This window comes from Marmota marmota, unplaced genomic scaffold (genome assembly GCF_001458135.2).
Source record: "Marmota marmota marmota unplaced genomic scaffold, marMar, whole genome shotgun sequence".
In the NCBI taxonomy this organism is placed as follows: Eukaryota; Metazoa; Chordata; class Mammalia; order Rodentia; family Sciuridae; genus Marmota; species Marmota marmota.
This window is the reverse complement of record NW_026000240.1, coordinates 5,097,477-5,119,625: the sequence shown is the minus strand read 5'-3', so window position 1 is coordinate 5,119,625 and position 22,149 is coordinate 5,097,477. Positions and strand designations below refer to the sequence as shown.

The window sequence follows — 22,149 nt, the reverse complement described above, 5'->3', positions numbered from 1 at the left end:
CTCATGATCATAATATTGGTTTTCGGTAAACTAACGTTTCAGTTTAATGTGCTAATTTTTAGAATTGAAATGCCAGTATTTTCTTTGGTGAATTACTTTTACTTTTTTAAAAATTTGAACTCTGAATCATTTATGGTGTGAGACATTCCCAGGGATTTGATAATGCACGAAAACTCTGAATAGAACTGAGGTCTGCTCTTTCAGAAAGCATTTCCTGCCTCCACAGATCTCAAGAGGAGGAAGAGGACAACACTTGACAAAGTTTCTATTGCAAAAATAACTTGCACTCTGTCAGACTGTACATCCTTGGTAAGATATACTCCCAGAGCTGGATGTGAGTTGTACACCTGTAACCCCTCCTACCCAGAGCCTGAGGCAGAAGAATGGCAAATTCAAGGCCAACTTGGGAAACCTCGTGAGACCTGTCTCAAAATAAAAGATAAAATGAGCTGGGGATATAGTTCAGTGGTAGGGTGCTTGCCCAGCTTGTGCAAAGCCCTGGGCTCAATCCCCAGTACAACAAAAATAAAATAAAAATATGTTCTAAGGACAAACAAACTGCAAAAATGCCTTGAGCTTTATGGAACAACTCATCCAGAACTGTAATTTGGAGATCATTTTGTGGATGGAGCGGGGTGGGGCTGGGTAGGTATGTGAGATGTAGCTGGGTTTTCACTGTACTGTTCTTTCAATTCTGAAAGTTGAAAGTTGTCAAAAGGTTGAGGTAATAAAAACAAAATTAAACATTTTTAAAAATCCTGTTTTGGGTTCAAAGATTTTTTGAACAAATATGTAGAATATGGTCCTATTTTGAAGCTGACCCAGGGCTTCTCTTCTCTGAACCTCTGACCATCCTTAGCAGAGTCCCTACTACTGCCTCTGTATACCATCCAGGTGTCTGTGAAGCTCTCTCAGCCATCAGCCAAGGACAAGTGCAGGTAAGACACAGGGCTGATCATTACACACCCTCACCACGACCCCCAGTTGAGTGGAGTTGAAAAGTTTTGACACCTTGACCTAGAAAAGATTGCCTCACTGCCTGAAACTCAACAATAACCTACTGAGGGGGCTGGGGTTGTTCAGTGGTAGAGTGCTCACCTAGCACGTGCGAGGCCCTGGGTTCAATCCTCAGCACCACATAAAAATAAATAAATAAAATAAAGATATTCTGTCCAATAACCTACTGACCCAGTTTTTTTTTTTTTTACTTTTTTTAAGACTTCTGTTTTTTAAAATGTTGAAATAGAATTGGTTCATTGTCAATATTACATGATTTTTTTTTCATATTTTTCTGTCGTTTGTTTTTTGGTGCTGGGGAATTGAACCCAGAGGAACTTTACCACTAAGCCATATCCCCAACTCTTTTTATTTTTTATTTTGAGATAGGGCCTAAGTTGCTGAGGCTAGTCTCAAACTTTCAATCCTCCTACCTCAGCCTCCCGAGTCACTGGGATTACAGGCATGCACCACTGCCTATAAACTTCACTTTACTCATTTTATTTTGCTAACAATTTTGCAGAAAATGTGTTCAGTATTTTCATAAATTTGCAAATGTAATAACTTATATCTTATGTTCATACATTTTTATTTAAAATGTATCAAGTATTTGATTTTACTAGTTTTCATTTTTACTCAATGAATTTGAAATACTTTTTAATAAAACTACTGTTGATTACATCCGTTTTTCTGGAAATAAATGGCCCTGCCATCTGCCCAAAGCTACTACCAGGCCCTGGAGCCCCCAGAACAGAGCATTCCCCAAAAGCCTTTGGGCAGGCACAACCTGGGTCCAATCGTGCCTTCCCAATGCTTGGGTAAAGTGCCTCATCACACGCAGGCCAACATGTGAGCACTGCCAGGCTGAGTGATCAGCTCCCCACCCCTGGCCACCCCAATTGGCTGCCTGTCACCTTCTACCACTGGATTGTAATAAACGTGGAATTTGAGGAGAGGGTCCCTGCAAGCCCTCCTTGCTCACCAATCTTCATCTGGAAGTTGTTGAAGGAGTGCTCATTGATGTACTTCATTTGGTCCATCAGCTTCATGGCGAAGTCGGCCAGGGCTTTGATGTGCGTCTTGCCCACCTTGTCGTAGGTGGAGTCGTTGAGGCCGGAGGCGGCCATGTAGGTGCTGCCGATGGTCTTGATCTTTTCTAGCTGCCTGAAACGGTCCTCGCTGATAATCTGCACAGAAGGAAACCAACCTTGGGTCAAGTCCAGGGCACTGAGCTCTATAGGGAGGGGCAGAGGAGGACCATGGGAGTATAGCAGCTTGGCCCCTCAGGGTCCCCTCTTCGGTAAGGGAAAAGGCTCAATGTGAGGCCTCCCCGTCCTCCAGAACAGGCCTCCTCCGTTCTCAACTGCTGTCCAGTGACTGTGACCTACTCACCCAACCCCACACCAAGAGCTCCTGAGGACAAGGGCACTGGTTGCCACTGGGTCTCATGCCCCCAACGGGCTGGACGGCTGGAGCCCCTTCATAGGTCCTCACCCCCTCACTTAGGGAACCCTCCTCATCTCTGACTAGCAAGACATCCTTTTCCCCTGTCCTTCTGCTGGAGGCCTCCCCGGAGCCCTTCATCTAGCCCGCTGCCCCAGGACTCTTGTGGGCTTCTTCCAACACTGCCAGGACCCAGCTCTTCCTGTGCCCTGTGTCCAGCCCGGGCATCCCTGCTGCACTGTGCCTCCCAGACTCCCGACAGGATCGAGGCTGCCTCAGCTACCCTTGGCGGATGCTCACCAAGCTCGAGAAATGAGAAATGAAGAAGCAACATCTGGTTGCCACCTCCCCTGCCCTGGGCCTTGCGTCTTTGCCCTGCCCTCTTCCTTCACCCAGTGGCTCCTCCTTCCTCTGATTCTCTCAAAGCTCTGGCTGTCCTGGGCACGGGGACCCTGAAGGTTCCAGTTCATATAGCCTGGGCCAAAACCCCAGCCCTGGCCCTTAGAGGCCTTGACCTTAGGCAAGACACACAAGGTCTGTGGGCCTCTGTTTTCTCATCTGGAACCTGTGACAAGGTGCCTGAGACAGAACAGCCCTGGGACACCTTCAGGCTCTTGCCATCAGGGCTCCTGTCACACCGCTCACACCCACATGGAGGAGAGAGCCCTAGGGACTCAGAGGACTCCCAGAAGCACCTCGTCAAAGTCGGCGATGATCTCGTTGAGCAGCCGCAGGCACTCGACGCCCTCGTTGTTGGCCTCCAGCTCCACGTAGAACTCCGAGAAGTTGGCGATGGAGGCGAACATGACGGCCACGCACTCGCAGGACTGGTAGTAGAGCTCGTCATTGCGGCGCTCCCGGGCCAGGAAGTGGGCAGCCACGTCCTTGGGCAGGATGTTGTGCAGCAGCCGCCGGTTGTAGGCCTGCAGCTCCTCCATCTCCTCCTTCTCCTCTGTGGCCTGGGGACAGAGGACTAGGTCAGGGGGTGGTGGGGGGCTACAGCCCTACTTAGAATGAGACAGGAATCGCACCAACACCAACACCAGGTGCCGGCCGTTTCTGAGGTCTCTCTGCTTCCAAGTGTTCTCTAAAGAGCATTATGTCAGCCACCAGAAGAAACGGTCTACTTCTTGGAAAGTGACGCACATCAGGGAGTTGGTCCCAGAGGAGGGAAGCGCAGAGCAGATGCAGGTCCCAGAGGAGGAGCTGAAAGTCTCCTGTCTGCCCAAGCCTGGCACTAAACTCCAGGGGAAAGGGAGAGTCCAAAAACCGCACCCCAAATAGGCTGCTGACTCCCTGAGGCCTCTTTACCCTTCATTTTTCCTCTTAAAATCAAAGAATGCACTCAGAAAAGCATCTTGCAAGGGTGACTTCAACCCACTGGTCACGGGGGGGAAATGGCCCAGAGTCCTGCCCATCTCATTCCTCCAGTGCCAGATGCAGCCAGGAGGGACAGGTGCCACCAGGTGTCAGCCAGGGCAGGAAGGAAACATCCCCTTTAACTTTGGTTTCCCCCCAGTTTTGGTCGTGGATCTGTACAGTTGGAGTTTGTGGTCACTCACCCTCCAGGTAAAGGGATAGTGCAGAGTCCTTGGGTCAAGAGGCCAGCAGCAGCCACAAGGAACTGAAGCAGAGAAGCAGTTATACACCGAGGTGTGGCCAGGACCCTCTGACAGAGTGGTCACAGGATGTGGGATTACAGGGTGGAGTCACCTGGCTTCCTCACCCTTGATAGCAGATAATACATCCCCCACCAACTGGGAAGTCATTAGCAGATGTCTTTTTACTCAGCAGGAACTAGATTTCCCACAGGCCAGGGCTGCTTTTCTCTGGTATTCCCTGTGCAGCGGCTGCCCGTGGGCTAAGAGCTGGCACACCATCCCACGTCTATAGACCTGGGTCCAGTGGGGAGAGCCCAAGGACAGAAGATCTGAGACCAAGGCTCGCTACCAAGGTATGAAGATGTCCTGGTTATATTGTCCACAGCCTGGTGGACTCCTGGAGACACTGGCAATGCAGCTTCAAAAACCAGGGTCATGCCTGAGGAAGCTCCTGGACCCTAAAGGGCCCCAGCCTCCACCCACTACCTTCAGATGCCGGGTGAGTATAGCTGTTGGGTACCATCTTCCTGTCCAGAATTCCAGCCAGGTGACCTATGCTCCTGTGAGGTGGGGCTCTCAGCCCAGGCTCTTCTTCAAGAACAAAGGCCACCTGTTCCCACTCTGCAGCAGGTTGCCTGAGAGGGTGGGAGTCCCTTTACCTCCCCTTGTGGGCTAATCATATAGGACCCCAGGCAGTCGTCCATCTGCTTCTGCGAATGCACAGGGCACTCACTGTCCTGCCTCAACCTACTCAGACCCTGTCCCTGGGGCCCTGAGCACTCCAGTTCCTTCTATCCACCCACAGGCAGCAGAGACAGGACATGGGCCTCCCTTAGAGAGCATCTGCCCAAAGCATCAGCATAGAGTGGAGGCTGTAGAGCAGGGTTGCCAGGGAAAGAGGCCAATCCCCCAGGTGGGCCAGGCACTCCTGCCTCATCTGTGGAACTCCACTCCAAGCAGGTTGCCCAACCTGCTTGGAGTGGAGTACCACAGCCTCTTGATAGTCCTAGGAGACCCATACTGGAGGAGCAGGTAAGGGTGGGGAATCAAGACAATGGTTAGGCCACGAGGGGGCGCTGTGTGAGAGGGCATGTTCCTGGGCGGCCCCTCCTCTATCAGCACACACCACAGGTGGAACAGTAAAGGGGCTGCTGGGCGAGCCTGGGGAGCATATGGTGACAATTACCCCCCTTCCTAAGGCCTGCTGTCAGGTTTCTGTTTACTGCTGTATGTTGTCCTCCAAGTTGCAAAATGCCCAGGAAAAGAATGGGAGCTGGAGGGACCTGCCAGTTGGGGAGCTTCTGTGGACAGGGCTGACACAGGCTTGCTACAGGCTGAGTCAGTGGCTTCCCTCCTGGCACAGGGTCGTCAGGGCCTGAGAAAGCAAAGTGACAGAGGGAGGGGCCCCAGTGTGCAAAGAGGCAAAAGGGCCAAGAAGAGAGGGGGGAGGATCAGCAAGAGGCTGTGGGGTTGGGAGGCCAGGGCCACTGGGTGAATAGATCACTTTAGGAGAGTGATTTGGGCAGGTTTCTCTCTGGCATAGGGCAAGCTACAAAGAAGCCTGAGGCACAGGTCTCGAATGGAAGAGCTGGTGTGAGTAATGGTTTCTATAAATCTACGTACACAGACAGATGCTGGTGTGGTACGTATGCGTGCAACCTGCATTTCTGCATGTTTACATCAACTACATGTGTTTCCCAGCTTTGGCCCTGGAGATGAACCTGTTATAGTTTGGATCTGGAATCCCCACCAAAGGATCATGTGTTGAAGGCTTGGTCCCCAGCTGGTGGTGCTTCTGGGAGATGGTGGAAAGTTTGGGAGGCAGGGCCTAATGGAAGGAAACCTTCACAGTGGTGTCTTGTCCCTGGGCCCTTCTCCTCTTTCTCTGCTTCCTGGTTGCCATGAGGTGAACTTGCTCTACCACGTGTTCCCAGCTATGAGGTTCTGCCTCGCCACAGGCCCAAAGCGATGGGGCCAAGAACCATGGACTAAAATCTCTGCAACCATGAGCCAAAATAAATGTTTCCTCCTTTAAGTTGATTTTCTGGGAGATTTTGTCACAGCAACAGAAAACTGACACAGATCCGGAAGTAGTAAGCCCACCAAGCACTTGGTTCTTGGTTTCTAAATACCACTCTCCACTAAGAGCAAGGGCTCTTTGAAGAAATTGCTGATTCCTGGGCTGGAACAGGAAAAATGTCAGGTAAGCTTGAGACATCTCATTGTGCCAAGAAGTCAGGAGATGCCCAAAGAGTGCTAGTGGCAGTTCAAATGACAAGGAAGTCAGCTTGACGAAATGCACACTAGCCAAACCTAGGGCGATATGAGCATTAGAATAAACCAAGTGGCAGATTTTAACCCACTGGACTAAACAGGTGTCTGTGTGTCTGCACTGACATAAATAAGTGAATGAATGGGCCAGTGAATGGAGGGATCTCCCTAAGGACCACATACCTTGGAGATAAAACTATGCTGCATGCAACATACCCAATAGAAGGGACAACAACATGCCCCATCGGCACTTGACACCCAACCAAAAGCCTCCTGCCCCCAGCCAAAGACTTCAACTTCCATGACAGTGAGTGGTGTGGGTGGAGGAGTTCTAAGCAAGCCCTGGGTAAACTGATGTGGTCTGGAAATGGGTCAGACCTTGCCAGGGGTTTGATTCAAAGGGCCCACAAAGAAGCTGGCATTGTTTTGTGAGTGCCCTAGAACGCCCTCTCCTGGAGACTCTGGGGTGGCTCATCAGGGAACCGAGGGCCTTAAGACTGTGGCTACCAAGAGCACCACCTTCACCTGGCCCTTTGGCATACCATCCTGCAGGTGGACACTGTCCTCAGGGAGCAGGGTCACAGCCTGGAGAGTCAAGCACCGGTTGCATTTCTGCTTTCAATGCAACCAACACAGGTCAGAGCCATGGCCCTGGCCACCCCACCACCCTGCCCCTGAGTCCAGCTGGGCTTCCTATTGATTCCTTTGGCTCTTCCTCCTCTGGAGAAGCCTTCATGCCCAGCTGTGGTCATATCAAGCCTGCACAGAAGCCTCTGGTGGCAGCCCCCACCAGCCCAGGATCCTGCCAGCTCCCACCCTCCTCACCTTCTGCTCCTCCTCCTCACATGCCTGGACACCTTGCTGCTCCCCCTACAAGCTGACTGCCCCACCCCCAGTGTCCCTGCTGCAGACATGCACAGGAACTGCTCCGGCAGTGTGTGCTGACTCCAAGCGCACCTCCTGGGCTCAGAGTCCCTGTATTATTGGGGTGGGTTCATCTAGAATATGCTCCAGGACTTTGCCTCTCAACCCTGGAAAGCAAGCAGCAGATCCTTGGATGTGGGGCAGTGGTCATTTGGGGTGAGACCCAAGAGTACACCTTGTCAGTGTAGGATGAAGGTCCAGGCCAGCCCAGTGAGTGCCGTGAGGTCCAGCTGCCTCCCCACCCAGCTGTAGCCCCAGGGCCATTCACCTGCAGTTTCCAGAGGAAGTCAAGGCGGGCAGTGGACTCCACCTGCTGGGCGTGCAGGTACAGGGCCAGCACGAAGACTGAAATAATGATGGGCGTCACCACCTTCAGGGCCACCTTGGTCGCATGCTCAGGGCTGCAAGAGTGAGGTAAACAGGCCTGAGGCCACCCTGGCACTCACGCAGGCTCCGAAGACCCCCGCCCCCAGGCCTTTTTCTTCTTCCAGTATAGCTGCCACTCAAACTCTGCCTGAGTCAACCTCCTCTGGGAAGCCTTCCTGCAGCTCAGGCAGCTGTAACTCCTCTCCTGGCACCTTATGCCCCCATCACTCAGGTGCCCCCTGGTCACCTCAGGAGATGAACTCAGCCCTTTCACAAGGCAGTGTGGATGCCAGGTCTTTCTCAGAGGACAAGGCAGGACAGTGTGCACAGGAACAAGGGAGCCAGGCAGCACCTGCTGACCCTGTCGCTGGGGTACCTTAGGCAGACTCTTAAGTTTCCTCATCTGTAACATGGGAAAAGAATATCCACACTGCAGGGCTGTGGGAAGGACTGAAGATTCTGTACAGGAGGTCTCAGTGCAGTACCTGACACACTGGGATTCGGCAAACTGGTGGCTACTGTTTCTAATTATATTTCTGTTAACATTGACAAATATACCAAACAAAAGCTGCCATTCCAAACACTGCTCCTTGCACCAGTGCAGAGCCAGAGGCCGAATACCGCCCAGAGCCTCCCTCCAGCAGCCCGGAGCCTTGGCTCTGCATAGAGGAAAGCAGGCCCAGTTCCTGCTCCTGGGGAAGAGCCTGAGGCTAGATGCTTTAAAATGAGGCCTGAGGCCCTGATAACCCTGGCCACTGAGGCTATTGGTCACCAGAATGGTAAGTAAAGAAGGGTGTCTATCCCACCTGGGCTGCTTGCTCCCCGCAGGGGCCGCCCTGCTCACTCCAGCCTCCTCCACCACCAGCCTTGTTGCCAAGGCCCCTCCCACCTGGGTCTCAGTTGCCTTCTCTGCTGCTCTGTGCCAAGGGCAATGGAGGGCCTGTCAAAGTGGGGCGTTAACTCACCACTGGGAAGTCCCGTTGTTGCTCAAGTCTCTGCGAAGGGAAGTCGGGGGAGACAGTTCAGATCTCTTTTTTTTGGTGTAAGGCAGCCTCCAGTCCCATCTTCCTATGGCCCACCCTGTTGCCTTCCCCCACGCCGTGCTCTTCTGCCCAGTACCAATCTCTGTCCCCCAGTCCTGCTCTGCTGCTCCTTTGTCCCCTACCCCAGCACCCAGGGGCATTCCAGCTGGGAGGCTTATGCAAAGGCCAGCCCCAACCAGCATCTGGTCACTGTGATCACAAATCACCAGCTCTTACCCTGTCTGTCCTCCCCCACCCTGCCTATCACCTGGACACACCTGTCCGCCTGTCTGCCCCAGCCCTGGGCTGACATCCAGAGGGAACTGGGGGGTGGAATCCTATACCTGTACTGTCCCGTGTGGCAGCTGCTGGCCACTGTGTCTACTGAGCCTTGAAATGGGACTAGCACAAGTTAAACTGTACTGTGAGTGAAAATATACACCAGGTTGTGAATAGCGTGGAAAGAAAGGTAAAGTATTTCTCTAATACTTTTTAATTGATGATATGTTAAAATGACCATATTTTAGGTTTATTGGCTAAATAAAGTGCTCTTAAATTGTATATTTTGCTTTTTTTCATATAGCTACTAGAAAATTTTAAATTACATTTGTGGCTTGCATTATTTGTCTATTGAATAGAGCTGCCCTAGAGCCAAACGAGGGTCTCCCAACAGAGCAATGATCTCCAGTCTCTGCTGTCAACCTCAGCAGTGGGAGAGGAGAGGCTGGGAGTGGAAGAGCAGGAAACAAAGCAGCCAAAAGAGCCAGCTCTAGTCCTGACCCCAGGGTAGAAAGGATCTGCACTCCCTCCCTCCCCCACACTTGCAGCCTGCCCAGTTCCTGAAGGCATAGCATCTTGCTGTCATCTGCCCATAGCCCCACACAACCACAGGGAAGTTCTTGCTTGAATCTGACTTAGATTCTTCACTACAATTTATTTTTCTCAGGGGTCTCCTTTCACAAGAAGGGGCACTTCTGTGGGGTTCTTGGTCCTATCCTAATTGTACCTTCACTGCCTGGCTCAGTGTCTGCAGCCGGTAGGCCCTCAATACACATTTCTGAATGAATAAATGGGCCAGCAGATGGATGGATGTCTGGCTGGACCCCTTCCTCTTAGAGAAAGTGCAGTGTGCTGTGTTTCCTCAAGAGACACAGACTCATCCCATTTTTTCACACTACTTGGTGTGTATTCAGAGGTGGTTATGGGAAGAAAAGCATAGTACATACCAGGCACTTCGTAGATATTTTGCTACTATGACTATCATTCCCATTTTACTGGGGAAAAAATGTATTTCAGGAAAATAACCCAATGTGAATCTGCTGCTGAGGTCCAAACTCAGTTCCACCCAAAGCCAGAGGCCTTTCCCTTCATGGAGTCGTCTCCCTTGGAAAGCTGACATCTGTCACTGGATGACCAGGCGGACTGTGGCCAGACAGCCTGACACAGCAGTGCTCAGGAGCTAGATACTCTCCTCGCAGTGTCCCTGCGGTGCCAGACCCCAGCCTTCTGCACTTCCTGCCTCCCTGAGGGGGCCCGAACACGGTGGGCGGTGAATGAGGTGCCACATACATGGCGTTGGCGGTGACCAGCAGGTCGGCATTGTCAAAGAGTGTGACACCGGGCACCTCGACGATGAGCACATAGATGAGCTCGATGGACAGCATGAGCAACGTTTGGGAAGGCTTCTGCCCACCTGCCCAGGGCCGAGTAAAGTGTTAGCGCCCGATTCCAGGCTCAGGCTCGCCTGGGCTCATCCCTGATCCACCACAGACTGGCTGTGCACCTTGGACCATGTAATCAACCCCTCTAAGCCTCGGTTTCCCCATCTAGGGCTCCCTGTGCCTGGTGAGAGGAAGCCTCTTGGGGCTATGTCTGGGACCTTCCATAACTGTGAGGAGCACAGGTTCCCTGCAGCTCTGAAATCCACAGCAGGAAAAAGGGAAGTGTCTCACAACCCGGAGGGCAACACCTGAATTGCCTGATTTGCCGGCCAAACCCAACCTAACTGATGCGGTGCCAATCACCATCGGCATCCAGCTTCCTGTGACTGTTGGCACACTTGGCCGCTGAAGTATGGCTGTGTTTCACCATCAGGGTTTACCCCAGGCTCCTGGTCACATGAGGCAGCCTTTTTAAATCTGAAAAATTTTGTGGTCTAAAATATATTGGCCCTAGTGACTTGGGAGGAGGCATGGCGCCCTGTACTATTTATCCTGCTGAAGTCCCTCCTTGTCTTTGAGCTGATTTCCTTCTTAAACAACCGAGGGGCAAACCAGCTGATTTCAGCAGCCCCCTCCTCCTGTGGTCCCGGGATGTGACTCCTAGCCATGTCAGCATCTACTATCCTGTTCTTTCTTTTAAATTTAGCACTATTATTTCTGAGTCAGGCTTCCAGACTCTTCCTATTTCCACACTGCCTCTGCCTTGGGCTGGGGGCCAAATGTGGGTGGCTGGCAGTGGGCGTAGCCCAGGCTGGGCCCTCTGCCTCCCCAGGCTTTCAGGAGCTAAATGAGGCACTGTTGAGGGTCCCTTGGTGATAAGCTGGGACAGGGTAGCCTCAAGTCACCGCCAAGAACTGGGCAGAGAAGACAGTAGGAGAACAAGTCCAGACAATTAGGCCCAGCATTCCAGCTTGGGGGGAGGAAAAAGGGGCCCTCTCCAGCCAGCCTGAACTCCCATTCAGAAGCCGGGTCCTGGGCACCAGGAGGCCAAGGCTTAATGCAGCCCCACCACCAACCCGAAGGGCCTGTGAGGAGTGGCTGACTGACCCAGGAACACTGGTGAGGTGTGGGCCACAGGCCTGAAACAGAGCAGGCTAGAGACAGCTGAAGGCTGGGACCTACCATCTCCAACGAGGAGGAGCTGGGACACCAATGCGTCCCCCACCCCATTCCCAGCTTCTCTGACCACTTAGTGGCAAACCGGCTAATGCAGCCTCTGCTCCTCAGGAAGCACAAACGCTGCTTCCCTGGGCTCCCAGCCAGATGTGAGAGGGAACGGAGCCCAGGAGGGGAGGCCTGGCTGACTGCCCAGAGTGGCTGCAGAGGGGAGGGAGAGCTGGTCTCGGGTCCAGGACAGGAAGAAGAGCCTCTCTGGGTGGCCATCAGCTGAGCCCTGCTCCTCACTGGGCTTTCCTTGACTCAACAGTCCAACAAGGAGATGGCCCAGCTCCTTTTCAGGGCTGGGGAAGGAGGCCAGCACTGTGACAGCCCCTGTGCCCCTCTGCTGCAGTTCTGGGCCCTTTGGGAATTGGATGAAAGCAGGAAAGCAAGATCTCTGTCACTGCCTTACAGGTTTCCTGTGAGTGCCCTGCAGGGAGCTGGGAGGTGGCCATGGCCACTGCATAGAACAAATGCTTCCAGACAGGCAGGAAGCCTGGCCCTGCTGCTTGGGGCAAAGTGCTTGCAGAGAAGCGCAGTAACACCATCAGAGCCCCGCTTGCGTCCTGGTGCTCAGTGCATGCCATCCTCTCAGTAAGATTCCTGGTGTTACTTTTTAAATCCAGATGCCTGTAAGTATAAAATTTCTCTTGGGAGTGGTGAAAGTGTTCTCAAGGAGGATGGCTACACCCATATTTGAGAATACACTGAAAACCGCTGTTGCACGCTCTGAACGAGTGGTTTATGGTAGGGGCTTGGGATTGGGTTCTCTTTGCTCCTCTCAAAGTTCACTTACCCTCCAGCTAGGGGATCAGGTAGAGGCTCCAGAAAATTGTATTCTCAGGAGCATGAACTCTAGCATCAGACAACTTGTATGAGAGCTTTGACTCTACTGCCTACTCACGGTGTAGTCTTGGGCAAGTAACTTAACCCCCCTGGCCATGGGGTTCTTCATCTCTACAAAAGAGCTAATATAGTACCTAAGTCATAGGGTGTGAGGATTTACTGAGTGGATGTATGTAAAGCACCTAACACAGCACCTGGCCCATGGTAAGCATGCTATGAACAAAAGCTAAGTTAGTTTGGCTGCAGCTGTAGTGACGAGGCTGCACTTGTTCACCAGTGTTGGGCACATGGTGTTGATGACACTGAGGGAAGGCAGTCTCCAGAATAGCAGTGAGCTGGTGGGCCCTGACCTTCCCTCAGACTGTCCAGGGCTTCCCCAGGAGCAGAGTGGGGTAGGGCAAGAGCAGCTGCATCTGCTCCCGGCCCAGCCACGTAGGCCCAGTACCCAGCCCTGCAGGCCCAGTACCTCGGGAAAGTTGCAGTTGGGCCAGTGGCTGCCGCAGAAGCCGTGCTCATCGCCCAGGCTGTAGTTGAAGGCTGACTCCAGCACATGGCACGCGTTGACCTGGCTCACACTGATGTTGTGCTCCTCCGCCAGGCAGCCCACCAGGTCCTTGGAGTTACACATGAACTGGGCGGGGCACAGGGCAGTGAGGAGCGGTCAGCCCCCAGGGCCAAGGGCACCCTCCACCCTCTGTCTCAGTCACAGCCTCCCTCGGACTGGGGACATAGCAGGAGCCATCCTCTCAGTTAGAGGCCGCGGGCGGACCTGGCAGGTCTGTCCAGCTCCTTGGGTAGGAGGGCGTGGCCAGTATCCCTTCCCGAGGTGGGGCCCTAAGTCTGCCTTGGGGACGTTCCCTGTGCTCTTCCACCTTGAGAGCAAGGAACTAAAAGCCCGCATGGGGGCTAATTTAAGAGCCAAATCTGATCCCAGACCTGGAGTGAGACACGAATAGGGGTTTCTGGGTGAAAGCTCTCCCAGGCCATGCTGTTGGGCACAGGCTGCACTGGGTTTGACCCCACGGGGCTGGGGAGGCACTGGGAGGACGTGAAGCCACCCACCAGGTTGACAAAAGCCGAGAGGAACACCAGGGTGATGGTGAACACCCCAACCAGGGTGCTGTTCATCTTGGACCGCACGATCTTCCTGGAGAGGATCTGCAGCGGGGCGGGGAAGAGCTGGGCAGGGGAGAGACAGAAGAGCGTTCAGCGAGGACCCTGACCATGGCCGGCGGTGCAGGAGACCCCGGACCCGCTCGTGTTTCCAGTGTAGCTCCCCCAGCCTTTCTGAACCCCTCCCGGCCTGCAAGGCTCCAGCCTCACGCCGCTGCCCCCTGCTTCCAGGCCAACAGCAGCACAGACTCTGAGCTGGCCAGGAGCGAGTGTGCCTGAGAAGCCCACGGGTGAGAGGCTGGATGAAAGAAGTGACACCATCTTGACCCAACAAGGAGGGATGGCAAAGGCCATTTACCCAGAGAGCGAGTTCTGGACCTCGGGGAGTTACAGTCAGGGGCGGTGGGTGGCAGGGGAGCACGCAGGGAGGGGCCCTGACTTTCCTAGGGAGGCTTGGGAAGGCTTCTCGGAAGAAGCAGGGACCTGGTGTCTGGAGGAAGGGGCTGGGCTTGTGAGAAGTGGCAAAGCAGCCCGGGAACAAGAGGCCGGGGCCTGGACCCTGAAGTTTTTCTTCAGCAAGAAACTTCACAGACCCACCTTCCCCTCACCCACCCCTTCCTATATGTTCTTCAGCTAGACAAACCATAGTCCACTCACAGACCCACTGCAGCTACGGTGATTAAATCATCAGCCTCCAAAGTCTCATTTCTGCCACCAAATACGACACTCTTGGTCCCTCCTGCCACGCAACCTACGCTAAGAGGTTGACAGAGAACAGAGCTGTGGACTCGGGCTCCTCCACCGCTGCCTGCCCCGCTTCTTCTTGGTGAATCCTGTCTGCTGCCAACATTCCAGGTGTCCTAAGATACCTCCAAGGACAGAGAGTGGTGGGAAAAGCACCCGGCCCGGAGGTGGGAAGCCTGGGTTCCAGACGTGGCCTTTCCTGTGTGGCCCTGAGCAAGCCACATCTCTTCTCTGAAGATCCCATTTGTAGGCACACCCTGAATTTTGTGATAAGTGAAGCAGGCAAACGTCTTGACCCTGATCACCCCTGCACATACTTGCTCAGTGTGCCAGACCACCTGGCCCATCCCTCTCCTGACACTGAGAGTTCCCTATAGTTGGTCAAACTGATGACTAAGGATCCATGGCATGACCACCATGTCGCTGCTCACTCCCAACAGTGAGGTGGTAAGGGGCACTGACTGTGTGCTACAGTGTTTGCTGCTAGCTCAAAAAGTGCTGGGACATGGATGGGATGTTCCTCCACCACAAGCCAACCCATCTACATGTACAGCATCCACGTGGATCCTTCACATCGTCACCTGGGACTTCAGGGTAAAGGGAGCTAATACAAATGTGCTGATGCCCACGCTGTTGTCTGGGCCAGGAGTAATAGTCTTTTATCTCTGACTTAGGAGTCTCATGTCTTCTGCAAGCATCCATGAAACACTAACAAGCTAACTTATCAGCTTATGTGTAGGGGAAAATCAGACCTCAGACCCTTCAGAGTTCCTGATAGGAAAGGGTCCTGCTCACCCCTGGTCTTGGGATTTAGGCTGGCTATGTGTGTAGGGAAGTATATACCTTTCCCACTCCAGAATTCTCTTCTTCCAGCAAGGCCACTTCCAAGTCAGCAGAGGGAAAGAGGGGACCACAGGAAGGGCAGATCACAGGAAGGGCTGTAGCAGAGGTCTAGAAGACTGGTGGCTATTGGCTGAGATGAAGACCTTGGCCTCCAACTCCCTTGCAATGCAGCTGTCCAGTATTTTCAGAGACCATTGAGCCTGTGGCATTGTTCTGGAAAAACACTTCCTCTGGGATGATTCAGGACAAATTCTGACTGAACCCTCTCATGGGGCAGAAGGAAAAATAGGTGTAATGTGCAGAGATAAGTTTGGATTAAAGTCCTGCCTAACAGACACAGAGATAAATCACACACAGTGAGAGTCCAGAAATCAACTCTTATGTTTATGGCCAATTGATTTTGATGAAAGTGCCAAGACAATTCACTGAGGAATAGTCTTTTGACCAGTGTTGCTGGGTCAAATGGATATTCACGTGCAAAATAATGAAGTTGGGTCCCTACCTCACACCATATACAGAAATTAACTTAAAATGGACCAGATGCCTAAATATAAGTACTAACACTATAAAATTCTCAGAAGAAAGTATGCAGGTAGACACTAACTTTGGATAAGGCAATGCTTTCTTGGAGATGGCATCAGAAACACAGGCAAAAAAAGAAAATAGATAAACTGAATTTCACCAAAATTTAAAAATTGTGAAACAAAATAACAGCAAGAAAGTGAAAAAAAAAAATTGCTAAGGATGTGGAGAAATTGAAACCTTTGGGCATTGCTGGTGGGGATGTAAAATAAAGCAGCTGCTGTGGAAGGCGGTATGATGGTTTCTTAAAATATTAAAGACAGAATTATTATAAGAACCCACATTCCCACCATCTGGGTACATAGCCCAAATAACTGAAGGCAGAGACATGCAGAAATATTTGTACACCTATGTTTATAGAAACATAATTCATAATAGCCTGAAAATGGAAAGTACTCATGTCTATTAATTGATAGAGATCCCAAAGGTGATATAGCCACACAACAGAATATTATTGAGCCATAAAAGGGAATGAAGTGCCATTACATAGTAGAATATGGACAAACTTTGAAATTATTATGCTAAGTGAAAGAAGCCAGTCTCAAAAGGTCATGTATTATATGATTCCACTTATATGAGATGTGGAGAACAGGCAAATTCATAGACACAGAAAGTAGATTAGTGGTTGTCATGGGCTGTGGTGAGCAGGGAACAAGGAAAGACTTTTAAAAAGTCTTTAAGACTTTTAAAAAGTTTTTTAAAAAGCAGTATGGGTTTTCTTTGAAATGATGACACTTCTGGAATTACTGGCAACAGTTGTATGACTTTGTGAATATACCAAAAACTAGTGAATTACAAGCTTACTACCTTTACAATTGTGAATTTTGTGATATGTGAATTTATATCTCAAGAAAGCTTTTATTTAAAAAAAAAATCCTGCTCAAATTGGTACACCCACTCTGGAAGGCACTATCAAGATTCCTCAAAAGACTGGGAATGAACCCACCACATGACCCAGCTATCCCACTCCAAAAGAACTAAAATCAGCTTGCTGTAAGGATATAGCCACATCAATGCTTATAGCAGCACAATTCACAATAGCCAAATTATGGAACCAGTCTAGGTGTCCCTCAATAGAGGACTGGATAAAGAAAAATGTAGTCCATATACACAAAGGAGTTCTACTCAGCCATAAAGAAGAATGAAATTATGACATTTGTCAGTAAATGGACGGTACTATAGAACATCATGTTGAGTGAAATAAGCTAAAACTCACAAAGTCAAGGGTTGAATGTTCTCTCTGATATGTAGAATCTAGAGAGAAATAAGGAATTAAAAAACAGGGGATCTCATTAAAATAGAAAGGAGAAAAATGGAATAGAGAAAGGGGACTTCAAGGGGGAAGGGGGATGGGAAATAGGAGGAAGAGCCTTTAGCTAGCTGTGTGGTCCTGAGGACATTATGAATTGCTCTAAGCCTCAGTTTCCTTATCAGTAAGAGGGAATATTTATCTCCCAGAGTGGTTATGAAGAGTCAGTGAAGTGGTACATTGAAAATACTCTGTAATAAAAGTAAGTAAATGTTTGATCTGTGTGTGTGTGTGTGTGTGTGTGTGTGTAGTTGGTGCTGGGGATGAGCCCAGGGCCTCTACCACTGAGCCACATCCCCAGACCAGTATTTGAATTTTCGAAACCTATGTTGCCTAACAGAAAGTTCTTGTTTTCCATTAAGGGAATTCCGGGTGATGGAGAAAGTGTTTTGGCACTAGGTGAACATCTTACTCTGAAATGGAATGACAGATTGTTTCCAATCTTTGGTTGCTTAAAATGTTGCCATTTCATTTCCCACCCCACCCCCATCCCATGTTGCTTAAACCGTTTCAGTTCTGGTCACCAGAAAGGCTTCCTTCATGATTCACATCACAAGTGTAATGGATGACTTAAGTGAAGGTTGTTAGTAAATGCCAGAACTTTCTTGATAAAAAGTGGTTGGGGAAGAGGACAGGTACACCTGATTCCTGGTAGAAGTTGGACCAAGAGCCCCACAAAGGCCATCCAGAAGCCAGGGGAAGGATTACAGGCTGTTTTTAAAAAAGCAGCTAAGATAGGCCCCGTGGTCCATGCCTGTAATCCCAGTGACTCAGAGGGCTGAGGCAGGAGGGTTCCAAGTTCAAAATTGGCCTAGACAACTTAGCAAGACCCTGTCTCCAAGTAAAAAATAAAAAGGATGGGGAATGTGTTTCAGAGGTAGAGCACCCCTGGGTTCAATCATTACTGAGGGTTCAGGGAGCAGCTCATGAATGGCTGAGTCTTCATGACTTGGCTTGCTACAAACCAACTTCCCTTGGTGCCCTGCAAAAAGACCTGCCCTAGATCATCAGGAACCCAAGGACCGAAGTCTAGAGAAGATGAGGCATCGTATCCCAGCACTAGTTCACAAACTCTCATCTGTAATTGGAAGGTTCATCTGTATGTGAATCCCAAATCCAAATTTGATAACCCCAATGTGCATCTTAAGATCCTTTGGTGGACAGAGCCTCTTCATAGGGGTCACCATGGCTGCAATCAGATCTTGGGCTGCATCGTTACAGCAGATGATTGTATCTGTACAAACCACACAATGCCTGCTCACAACTGGAGCTCAGAAAAAGAAACACATTTTTAAAAGTAAGTTTAGAATCAGTTCAAATTATTCAACATGAACAGTGGGAATGGGGACATAATTAATAAACCATGACTGTTATAAGGGACAATTTAGACACTGGCTTCTCTGAGTGTCCCTAGGAAAACTGACCTTGCTAGGCCCTGTGATATGGGGCTAGTGGATTACAGAGATGAAAGAAGGTGACAAAATTGGGTAGCAAGAGGTTTAAGAAAACAGCTTCTTTGACAAGGAGCTAACAAAAGGGCAGTAGTTCTTACTTTGGGAAAAAAGATGTGAAAACCTCAGAGGCCAGACAAGGCAGGTGGAGGGCTGCACACCATTGGTCTCATCATTTGGCCTTTCAGGAGTCAAATGAACATATTGACCAAGGCAATGTCCTGGAGGAGAAGGATCATGGGCTCTGAGGTCAAGAACTACCTGGGTTTATGAGGCTGGAGATGTGGCATTACCTAGCATGAATGAGGCCCTGGGCTCCAACACTAGTATCTCTCTCTCTCTCTCTCTCTCTCACACACACACACACACACACACACACATACATCATGGCTGAGTAGCTGAGTGCCCCTACTGGGTTCCATGTCCTGCTGGAAAGACAGGCTGACCTTCTGTATAAGGATGTGTGATGAGCCACAGTGAAAGCATGAGTCCCAGACCACAGTGTGGGGAGAGGAACAAGCTGCCCTCTCTGGCATTGGGTAGGTATAGGCCTGGGCTGCTTCACAGTTGATGAGGCAGAAACTACAACAAAGAGCAGTGGTGCTGTTGGAGCTGGGCAAACAGGGAAGGGGCTGCACTCGGGAGATATGAGTGAGCCCACTGTCTCTGGAGGTGAGCAAGCACAGGCTGACCCATGCCCTGCAAGGTTAAGGGACTGCAGCCTCGGGTGGGTGGCCGGTTCCATTACTGCTCAGGCCCCTTCCGATCTGAGATTCTCTGAGTCTGTGGACACAGGCGATGGTGAGGAAGGACTTAACCCTGTTTCCTCCCAGAGAGGTGGTTCTGGGGCTGTGGTCAGCACAGACGTGGAGGGAGGGGAGGAGGGCCTTCATGCAGACATACAACTTGCCCTCCACAACCGCATCGATGAAAAGATGGACTCCAGGTTCCAATCCTTTAGCCAAGCCACCCTAGAGACAGCAGGGTTCCAAAGGCACACCGTGGGATGAGAAGTGAGGACAGGACCTGGGAACACGGTGAAGATCAAGGTATGGGATCAACCTCACCGAGAAGTCCAGGGGTGCATGAGAACTGCACCAGGCCAGGTCAGGAGAAGATTCCACAGGCCCAAGATGGAAGGCCCCCTCAGAGCACTAGTGAGGAGAAGGGAGAACCTTCTATAGAAAGGACTTGCTCCTCCCACACAGGGAAGACTGGGTCCATACTGTCTTCGTGCATCTCTCTGTGAAAAGGTCAAAATATGGACAACTTAAGAAAGCAAGCTTGAGTTTTTCAGGGAAAATGGAAAATCAAATGAGACAGCGAAAAGAAACTGTGCCTGACAACTGTATGGTTTCAGATGAGCAGAGCCTGCACCTGGAGTAGCTGAGGAATTACGCATCTCATCGGCATGCCCCGGATCCTCAGAGACTGTGGAAATAAGATGGAGAATATCTGCATTCTGGCAAAGGGCAAACATTTTTCAAAGGGAAAACAGCATGACATTGAACACCCCAGCTCGGTCAGCTGTGTCAATACCTGACAAGGTGGTACAATAAACATTTAGTCTGTCCACCTTCGTGCATTCAGCATGAGATAGTGCTCAAGGACAGACTGGTCCTGCATCCCACAAAGGGTGGGTTAATAATCTGGTGCGTACAAGCGGAAAGGGAGAATGGCCCCTTTCATGTCTTCATGTACAAACAGTTTAGCCCCTAACAAGAGGGAAAGAAGAAGAATGAAGTGGAAAAGCAGTTCACGTAGCAAACAACGTTTTGGGCCGGGTTCTGCTTTCGAGGAAGTGGACAAATGCTGAGAAGACTGCTTTCAGGGGCTAGTGGCAAGGACGTGAGGGTGGGGCTAGTGTCTATTAGACGTGTCAACTGCTAGCCTGGAGACCGGATAGACCGGTTTAGAGAGGGAGCACTCTCTAAACACCTCCTTACTGAAGCCCTCCAGCTATAAGAATGACGAGACAGCTCCCTGGAAACAGGTGTGTGGGGGACAGTGTTTCTGTGGACGGGCAGGAGGGAGGTGAACTGGAGGCCTCCTTAGAACAGTCAGAAAATTCACTGGGCCCAACAAAGGAACTGAGAACAAGCTTACTGAATTAATTGGGCATTGGGAACAAAATAGGGACCTTCACAGTATAAAAGGAAGCAGGGATGATTTCCATAAACCATCTTGAACAGTGGGAGAAAGAATTCACTAGACCAAAGTACTAACTTCAAAAGGGCCAGAGCAGTCAGCGTCAGGCAGGGAAGGGACCTCCTCCCTTCTCACACCAGAGCCAAGTGCAAATCAGGGACCACACAGGGAATGGGATCAGAATAGATTCAGGTTTTCCAAGGTCACCAAAGAGGAAAGAGATCAAATTTAGGTTCTAATTAAAAATCGATGGGCTACATATAGCTTTGATTCTGATTTGAATAGGCCAAGTATCTTAAACAAACAAATGACTTTGTTTCAGTTCATAACTTCATTTTAAAAAGAAATATTCCTTTCAGGATTCTGGGAACAAAAACTTTTAAGATGCTACTTTAGCTATGGTATGCTTTGTTTTTTAAGGTTACTGTGACTTTTTTTATTGTGGTAAAAAATATATATAACATGAAATTTGCCAGTTTAGCCTCAGTGGCATTGGTTACACTTACAATACTGTGCAAACATCATTGTCTATTTCAAAAACCTTTTATCACTTCTAGTAGAAATTCTACACCCATTAAGCAGTAAGTTTCTATTCTCCCTTTTGCTGGCTGCTAGTCACCTCTAATCTACTTGCTGTGTCCGTGAATTTGTCTATTCTAGGTATGTCAGTTTAGTGGAATCATACAACATGTGACCTTGTGCTCAGAGTAATGTTCTCAAGGTCATCCCTGTTGTAGCATGTAACAGCTCGTCATTCCTTTTTGTGGTTACAGGCCCCACATTATCTGTCCATTCACCTGCTGATGGACACTTGGGGTGCTTTTGCCTTTTGTGACTATATGGTATTCTTTTATAGGCATGGGATGAAGAAAGTAGAACTCTCCCCTGGAGAGAAAGCAGGCTGGGGGGACTTGACAATAGCAAGAGGTGACTGAGCACAGAGCGGGGGAGATTGTGGCACTGAGGACAGAGAGGCGGAGGGTCACCCCTGTGATGCAGCCAGCCACTTGCCAGGCTTCTCTCACAGATGTGCTGACTGACCCTGGCTGCCCTGCCCCTCTCTGGGCATCCACCTCCACACCTGCTGGAGGGAAATCTCCCAAGGTCCCCTCCAGTTCTGAACCATCAGTTCACCACAGCCTTGACCTTGAAGTGGCTAGGCAGCTAGCAGACTAATGAAGGACCCTGTTTGGAGGGTGGAGAGAGAAAGGGGACTTTGGAGGTGACAATGATCCAGTTCTTCCAGGAGAACATGGAGCTCTCTGAAGAGTGTGCAAAGTGAAGGCAGGGCTTACTCCTGGTTAGTGTCAGGGTGAGTGAGTGTCATGTCAGGGTGGAGCAGAGGCCTGGCAGGCCCTGGGGAGGGTGAGACTATGCTGTTAGAGAGCTTCTTGGCCTCCTGGTAAAGAATCATGGGAAAGGCTGTGTGGGCTGGGTAGACAGGAACCTGAATGATTCTAGCACAGACCACAATGGCCTGGGGTCAAGTGCCACTGAAGGACATAGCCTGGTATGTGACATGCCCCAAAGAAATAATTATGGAAGAAGGGAGCCAGGTTCCAGGTCCTGAACTCGCGTTGCTGACTGAGCTAGCCATGTGAGCTGTCTGGA

General features: G+C 50.5%; 1 protein-coding gene across 1 annotated transcript in view; it reads right to left on the bottom strand.

Annotated features, from left to right (window-relative positions):
• Positions 1-22,149, bottom strand: part of Adcy5 (adenylate cyclase 5) — a gene marked incomplete at its 5' end in the record, with an annotated part of 142,963 nt that overhangs the window by 5,450 nt on the left and 115,364 nt on the right. The window contains 8 exons of the mRNA XM_048794482.1: positions 1,979-2,183; positions 3,135-3,398; positions 7,504-7,636; positions 8,567-8,596; positions 10,193-10,316; positions 10,630-10,700; positions 12,576-12,979; positions 13,411-13,527. Of these exons, the coding sequence (XP_048650439.1) occupies positions 1,979-2,183; positions 3,135-3,398; positions 7,504-7,636; positions 8,567-8,596; positions 10,193-10,316; positions 10,630-10,700; positions 12,576-12,979; positions 13,411-13,527 (1,348 nt within the window). The remainder of the gene's footprint in view (positions 1-1,978; positions 2,184-3,134; positions 3,399-7,503; positions 7,637-8,566; positions 8,597-10,192; positions 10,317-10,629; positions 10,701-12,575; positions 12,980-13,410; positions 13,528-22,149) is intronic.